Below are 8,324 nucleotides of genomic sequence, written 5' to 3'. Positions count from 1 at the left end.
TGCGTGTGGTGGATAAAGCTCATCAGTTAGTTTACAACCCAGCCTTTAATTACAGCATTCATGAGGGGTTACAGTGAAAATGGGCTACTGAGTGGGATGGTAGGTGGAGAATATTACCAACCAGGGAGGTTTCAGACATTAGTATGCATTGTTGAACACTGAAATGCAGACAAGAGGCCTAACACGCCTGAGCCTAAACGGTTTCTAGGTTTCATACCACACCCAAAGACTAATGTTCCCTATTTGGTGTAATGTCATAGACCTGGACATATATTAGGGTTTAATGACTAGTTTAATTAAGGTGCATTCATCAGGTTCCTGACGATAGCCTCTCCTCTCTGGCTGGGATATTGGATTTCATCTTTTGCTTCAGTCGTATACATTTTCTCCTCCAACTATCGATCGGTCTTGAGAAGTGATGAATACAGCTCAATGGCAACAACAGGCACAAGAGTGAGTCTGGCAGAACTGGTTTAGGGATGCACTCAGTGACACTGCAGAGGCTGTGCATGACGAACTCTGGGTGGCGCCATTCTCCCAGAAAGCTTTGGCCCCTGAACACAAAGACTGGAGAGGAGAAATCTGGTGGCCACACCTAACTCATGGGCTTGCCTGACAGATCAGACTGTAAGCTGTACCCTACACACACAACCTAATAATCAGGATCTGATAATATTTATTACATCTCTATAATATATATGATAAATGAATGAGGATCTGTTATGTTAATGGATGTGTTATGTTAACAGATCTGAGGATCTGTATGTTAATATAAGCATGTTTGATGTCACTAGACAAATCAGAAGCCAAGTGGGCCGAGAGCATGAATTTTGGCTGGTGGTCAATAGGCCTGCAGCTATATGCAATTGGGAGAAGGCTGTGTATGCCACATCTCTCAAATATCCTGTCTTCCTGTCTGCCTGCATGTCTATCTGTCTTCCTGTCTGTCTGTCTTCTTGTCTGCCTATCTGTCTTCCTGTCTGTCTGTTTGCCCCCCTGCAAAAGGTGCATTGATCCCAGACTGTACATAATCTCATATTAATGTCCATTTCTATTACAGTCATTGTTATTTATAATATGGTACACAACCAACCCACAGCTGATCCTGCCAGCCGACCTGCCTGCCCTTGCGCCCACTGACGACGATTATGTACCCCGGGGTGTTTGGCCCACCCAACTCGCCCTGTGTAAGTCTACAACTCAATCATAAAAAAAAAAAAAAAAAAACATAACAGCGACGCGGCCAGGCCAGGATCATGATGAACCAGTCTGCTCATGCAGACAGACGTCCGGACCTGACACACTTCCACGTATTGCTGTCTGTCTGCAGGCGCATCTATCCATCACCGACATATTCATCCAGAATAAAAGTAACCCCTTGACCGTCACCATAGAGACGGGCCTCACTCAAAAGGGCCCTAAATGCGCATGAATGTGCTCCATTACGCAATACAGAATCTTGGATAGGCTTTCACACTTTAAACTCGAAAATGTCTTTAAACATTTATTGTGACTGGCGCAGCAATATAATAGATGCACATACAGTATAAGCAAATCAGGCCCAGCCCATGCAATAAAAATGATATCAAGACCAGGCATGAAATTGCTGGAATATGATGCCACATTTCAACTTCCATCCATTCATTTTCATTGCAATTCGTAATTCTTCACCTGACAGCTTTAGCTTGGATATAAAGTGCACGAAGAAATATTAATTTATTCTCAATTATTCCTCTCATCATTCAAATGGATTGAGCATAACATTCTAATAAACGCTAGTCCAGTCTCTATAATAGGATTTGTAACGGGTTAGATTCATTTAGAGCCTTGAAGAGCTGCTCTGCGCTCATGATGAGAGGGAGAGACCGGGATGTTGGGTGCGGTCGGTCTGTCTGCATTATGCTGCTGTATGAGCATGTGTCGGGGGCTAGAGCGGCAGGAGCGGCCGCCAGGATTCCCTATCGTGTTTGAATAACCTATCGCAAATGTGCCATGGGAAATCTTCAATCTAGGCTATTTATTCGCTTTATGCACACTGTAAAATTGGAGATTGAATCTGTCTGTAATAAAATATTATTGTCCTAGGCTATTTAATCATAAAGTGTAGCCCACTATCATCATCCGACCCTGTTGATATAGGAATAAAACAAAAACGAATGCATGCAGTTCAGGCTCAAGGAAGACAAAAGCAAGATGATTGCACCACTCACAAGTAGAAAACAAAAATATAGTTTGACATGCGACAGACTTTGACCGCTCCCTTGATTCAATGCTTGGCAGTCTTTTGTGCCAAGGTGTCGCCGCTGTTATCTCACACAGGCATCATCCTCACACACAGTCAAGCAAAACCACCACCCACAGCTCTGTGCCTATCAACCCGTCCCAAAAACACAGACAAATAACGGTAAACCGTTAGCTTACCAATTGCTGTTTTAGCCATGTCTGTCAGTTTGTGCGGCGTTGGTGGTGAAAGAAGTGGGCTAGGCTACTGGAGGGAGCGTGCGTCGCAGTTTCTGGTCGGTGCGTGGAGAGAATAGGGAGCACTGCTGTAAGGCACTGAGTCAGCAAGAACACTGCTATGTGGGGAAAGACAGCACTGCGCGAGACAGCAAGGGGGCTCGTGAATTACGAGCGTCTACGTGCTCAAGCAGATTGGCTACGGTGGTCCCTGACGCGCATCCCCAAATCAAGAGACTGTCGCTTTTTCCTCTAATGTCCCTTTGTATTGGAGTGTTCAGTCGCCCCTATTAAAGGAGACGGGGTGGCTGTTGCCCCTCTGTTGTTTTTAGGGTGCCGCCCGCGAAAAAGGCTTGGCAGAGCTGAACCGCTCCTAATAGCTCTTGTCCATGGTGCTGAAAAGGCATCAGGGAGGCAGGCAGGCAAATAATAGGCTCAACTTAATGGAAATAAACGTTGAAAGTAAATTAAACATAATTTGACCACAATATATAAGGCTAATGTTCCGTGCGTGACCTAACCACAAAGTAACAAATAGGACTGCAGTGAAATCTTAAAATGTATTTATCAATGCAGACACATACCCTCTCTGGTCTATAGCATATTTCATTGGTATATAATTATTTCTTTAAATGGTAAAGCGGTAAATGGCCCTTTACTTAACAGTAACACGTCTTATTCATACGTCTGCATGATAAAAGGCTGGCTGAAAATATAGCCTATCCAAAATTGAAACCTGCAATGGTATCTGCCAAAATCTTACTGTGAATGCTCTCTCTACATTGTTCCCTCTCCAACCAGTAGATGGCAGTACTTAGTTACATTACTAGTTCCCAGATTTTCTTTACGAGATTTTCAGCCATCAACCAGAGTGTGTTATTAGACAAATAAACCGTTATAATGAATGGGTACACTCTATTTCATGTGAGATCACATGGGATCACATTCATTTCACATAAGACATTAGTGTGACTTTTCCAAATATTAAAAAAGTATTTTAGTGTTGGTATTCCCATTAAAGAGGCTATAGCACTACTATCTCAAGTTAATAATCAACAAAATAACAAGGAAGACCCAGCCACATCACACCCAAGAGTGAACCAGTATCTGGGAAAAGGCTCGTCATATTCATAGTCTCCTTTGCCCAGATACTGGTTCAACCCAAGAGGTACTGATTAACCATAATGGGCCTCTTTAGGACTGGCTGGATGAGCATCGCACACTCATTTAGGGGAACTGAAATAGATGCACTTCACAGTTCACACACTCTGGTCTCATACCTCATCATCATCCAGTGAGATTGTGAACTAAACTTTTGAAATGGCAATTTCCAGGAGTGTTCACAGGCACACAGGTTTCCCCTTCTCACAGAAAAGGAAATCAATGAGCTAAGGTTCCCTTGTTAGACGGTTGAATATATTGAACAGAAATATAAATGCAACACAACAATTTCAAAGATTTTACTGAGTTACAGTTCATATAAGGAAATCAGTCAATTGAAATAAATTCATTAGGCCCTAATGTATGGATTTCACATGACTGGTAATACAGATATGCATCTGTTGGTCACAGACACCTTAAAAAAAGGCGTGGATCCGAAAACCAGTCAGTATCTGGTGTGGCCACCATTTGCCTCAAGCAGCACAACACATCTCATTTGCATGGAGTTGATCGGCATGTTGACTGTGGCCTATGAAATGTTTTCCCACTTCCCTTCAATGGTTGTGTGAAGTTGCTGGATATTGGTGGGAACTAGAACATGCTGTTGCACATGTCGATCCAGAGCATCCCAAACATGCTCAATGGGTGGCATGTTTGGTGAGTAAGCAGGCCATGGAAGAACTGGGATATTTTCAGCTTCCAGGGATTGTGTACAAGTCCTTGCGACATGGGGCTGTGCATTATCATGCTGAAACATGAGGTGATGGCGGCAGATGAATGGCACGACAATCGGCCTCAGGATCTCGTCATGGTGTCTCTGTGCATTCAAATTGCCATCAATAAAATTCAATTGTGTTTGTTGTTCGTAGCTTATGCCTGCCCATACTATAACCCCACTGCCACCATGGGGCATTCTACTCGCGTTGACATCAGCAAACCGCTCGTCCACACAACGCCATACACGTGTCTGTGGTTGTGAGGCCGGTTGGACGTACTGCCAAATTCTCTAAGATGACGTTGGAGGCGGCTTATGGTAGAGAAATGAACAAACAATTCTCTGGCAACAGCTCTGGTGGACATTGCTGCAGTCAGCATAAAAATTGCATGCTCCCTCAAAACTTGAGCCATCTGTGGCATTGTGTTGTGTGACAAAACTGCATATTTTAGTGGCCTTTTATTGTCCCCAGCACAAAGTGCACCTGTGTAATGATCATGCAGTGTAATCAGCTTCTTGATATTCTTGCTATGCCACATATGTAAGGTGGATGGATTATGTTGGCAAAGGAGAAATGCTCACTAACAGGGATGTAAACAAATTTGTGCACACAATTTGAGAGAAATAAGCTTTTTGTGCGTATGGAAAATTTCTGAAATCTTTTATTTCAGCTCATGAAACATGGGACCAACACTTTACATGTTGCGTTTATATTTTTGTTCAGTATAGTTAAAGGATTTCATCCTAACTAAACTCAACAACTGACTTCAACCTGACTTTAGATAGGAGGAGGATGAAGCATCTATTTTCATCACAGGGTATCGTATTAATAAATTCACCACCTCCTCCAAGTGAAGGAGGAGCGGTAATGTAGTGATGACGAATAGGCAGCCAGAAACCATAATCAAACATCCAGCATTGAGTAAGCTTGCACATGTGGTTTCAGTCTCATTGAAAGAAGCTCTCAAGGTAAGGCTTTGTCTAAGTATTTTGAGAGAAAATTTGATTTAGCTTCGTACCTACATTTGATTCACTTTCAGATGTTTGACTAGTCAGTTGTTTAGCTCAACTTGCTAGCTAGCGAAACGTTTCTGGATTGAACTGCCACGCACATGCGGCAGTTCAGCATCATCGGCATGTGTCGTGGTTGGACAGGGTCCAAACGTGGTTAGTAGCTAGTTAGATGAAACAATCTGGTACTTTCTGGTATTTACTCGAACTACCTGGAAAATGTTGATCATTTGTACGTTTTGAGAGTTCTCTAGCTGCAATTATTGTTAAATGTTGATGGCTACCGACAAAAGATAGCTTTGCTAGCTTTAGCTACTGTAACTAGCTAGCTAACTTTTGCCATGCCTACTAACGTTAACGTTAGCAAAACAATACAGTTTACAGCAAATTATTTAGCTAGCTTCAGCTCAACGGACTGGAGTCTGTGTGGCTAAAGCATAAAACAAAACGGCTGGCTAAGTTATAATGGTCGATTTTTACGCATGCCAGCTTGTGCGAATCTGTCCACGTTTGTTGCTTGACTGCCTAGTATGGTACTTTGAGGACGTGGGCTAAATGTATTGGACTTCGGATTGGTGATGTGGACAAAAACAAGTATATTCGTTTCCCTAGTAACGTGGGTCTTGCTTATAGGCAGTCGATAGTTTCGATCCAGCCACATGCACTAACGTCTAGGCTTGATTGGCGGACTAAAATCCACTCCATGGCGAGTTTAGTCCGCTAAGGTTTGATGTGCATTCCCGGTAATGCACTCGTGTCCCCCGTGGACCGGTTCGTACATAAGGTGTCCTCCATTCAGACTGCAAAGGCCATCATTTTCCTCCTTAACTAAATATAATTGTGTGGAAAATATGCGTACTTAAATAAACACACATTTTTTTCCCACCACCGTTTTCGGACAATTTAGGGTGTTACACACCGCGTTGAGAAAATACGCAAACGGTGGTGGAGAATTGTTTCATTAAGAATGTATCCCGCTCATATTTTCCCCGTTTTTCTATCCAGAACATATGGTCAGTGATATTTGACATTCAAGCAGGTAAAATTACTTCATGTGATCAAGCTGTGGCATCACAAGTCTGATGTATCATGCTGTAGTACACAATTCATTGGTAGCCTATATACACCTTGAAACTAATGCTAGCCCAAAAAATCGTGTAAATGTTCCTTACAAGCCAGAATGTTTAATAACATTACCTATACATTTACTCTACCTGTTGTCCTTGTGGAAAACCTGGTCTGAGAGCAGTTCGTATTATTCTGTACCAGGGTTTCCTTTATGAAAATGTGGCACTGGACATTTGACTGACAGCATTTTAATTGATCTGACATTGGAGAAATGTACCGGACCCATATGCATCAGTGAAGTTTCCTCAGAGGACGAAGGGGAGGACCATCCTCAGTGAATTTCATTAAAAAAATTGTGAAACATTTTAAAGTTAACTTTTTTTTAACTAAAACTATACAAAATACTAATGTCACCAAATAATTGATTAAAACACACTATTTTGCAATGGTCTACAGTAGTCTCAGCAGCAGTCTGTAGGGAAGCACCATGGTGTAGCCGGAGGACAGCTAGTTTCTGTCCTTTGGCATTTGCAGTGCGTGCTGCCTTTCCTTCCAACTGTAGGCAATGCACAAATTTATATTTTTAAGGCTAGGGGAAGCTAATGATCCTCTGACCAAATCATGCTTTTTTTAAATTAAATGCTGAAGGTCAAATGTCCAGTAACACATTTTCATAAAGGAAACCCTGGTACAGAATAATATGAACTTCTTGGGCTCCCAAGTGGCGCAGTGGTCTAAGGCACTGCATCTCAGTGCAAGATGCGTCACTACAGTCCCTGGTCCGATTCCAGGCTGTGTCACGTCCGGCTGTGATTGGGAGTCCCATAGGGCGGTGCACAATTGGCCCAGCGTCGTCCCGGTTTTGGCGGGGTAATTTGTTCTTAACTGACTTGCCTAGTTAAATAAATAAAATAAAAATCTGTATAGACAAAAGTAGGCTAATTAGGCTGAACTAAATTACTACCGCCCTCTAGCACTCACTTCTGTCATCATGAATAGCATTGAGAGACTAGTCAAGGATCATGTCACCCAAGATTCACTTCAGTTTGCATACTGCCCAAACAGGTTCACAGATGACGCAATCACCATCACACCGCATACTGCCCTATCCCATCTGGACAGAAAGAATACCTATGTAAGAATGCTGTTTATTGACTACAGCTCAGCATTCAACACCATTGTACTCTCCAAGCTCATCATCAAGCTGGAGACCCTGGGTCTCAACCCCGCCGTGTGCAACTGGGTCTTGGACTCTGACGGGCCGCCCCCAGAAAGGTTTACCTTGTCGAGAAAGAAATTGTCCAAACAGACTCTGGGACAGTTGTGGAACGATGAATCCCAAATTCATACAACCAGTAAGCCTAGGTCACATAAAAAATAGTTATTCTGATGCAACAGATCAGAACATTTAGCTTAAAATGTTGATAGCCTACTGCCTTAATAATGTTAAGAAATAGTTTATGTGCGAATATGCATTTGGCTGCCGGACAATGAAAGAAATAGAACATGAAGGAGGCTACTGGTTTCAGTTGCATATGAAAGTATGTGGACTTCCTAGAGCTGGCTAAACTGAGCAGTCGGGGGAGAGGGGCCTTGGTCAGGGACCTAGAACCCGAGTTCCTCTGTGGAGATGGGAGAACCTTTTAGAAGGACAACCATCTCTGCAGCACTCCACCAATCAGGCCTTTATGGTAGAGTGGCCAGACGGAAGACACTCCTTAGTAAAAGGCACATGACAGCCCGCTTGGAGTTTGCCAAAAGGCAACTAAAGGACTCTGACCTTGTGAAACAAGATTCTCTGGTCTGATGAAATCAAGATTGAACTCTTTGCCCTGAATGCCAAGCGTCACGTCTTGAGGAAACCTGGCACCATCCCTACTGTGAAGCATGGTGGTGGCAGCATCATGCTGTG

At 43.0% G+C, this 8,324-nt stretch overlaps 2 protein-coding genes across 3 annotated transcripts in view; one reads left to right on the top strand and one right to left on the bottom strand.

Moving 5' to 3' along the window:
* Positions 1-2,783, bottom strand: part of LOC106570558 (stathmin-2) — a 14,433-nt gene extending 11,650 nt beyond the window's left edge. The window contains exon 1 of one of the 2 annotated variants that reach the window (XM_014143003.2): positions 2,422-2,783. In XM_014143003.2, the coding sequence (XP_013998478.1) occupies positions 2,422-2,440 (19 nt within the window). In that variant the 5' untranslated portion in view covers positions 2,441-2,783. The remainder of the gene's footprint in view (positions 1-2,421) is intronic. The other variant, XM_014143002.2, reaches the window with a different exon arrangement.
* Positions 2,784-5,190: 2,407 nt separating this feature from the next.
* Positions 5,191-8,324, top strand: part of si:dkeyp-120h9.1 (Y+L amino acid transporter 2-like) — a 33,148-nt gene continuing 30,014 nt past the window's right edge. The window contains exon 1 of the mRNA XM_014143004.2: positions 5,191-5,302. The gene's annotated coding sequence lies outside the window, so the exon portion shown is untranslated. The remainder of the gene's footprint in view (positions 5,303-8,324) is intronic.

This window comes from Salmo salar, chromosome ssa14 (assembly GCF_905237065.1).
Source record: "Salmo salar chromosome ssa14, Ssal_v3.1, whole genome shotgun sequence".
NCBI classification, from domain to species: domain Eukaryota; kingdom Metazoa; phylum Chordata; class Actinopteri; order Salmoniformes; family Salmonidae; genus Salmo; species Salmo salar.
This window is presented reverse-complemented; position numbering and strand designations above follow the sequence as displayed.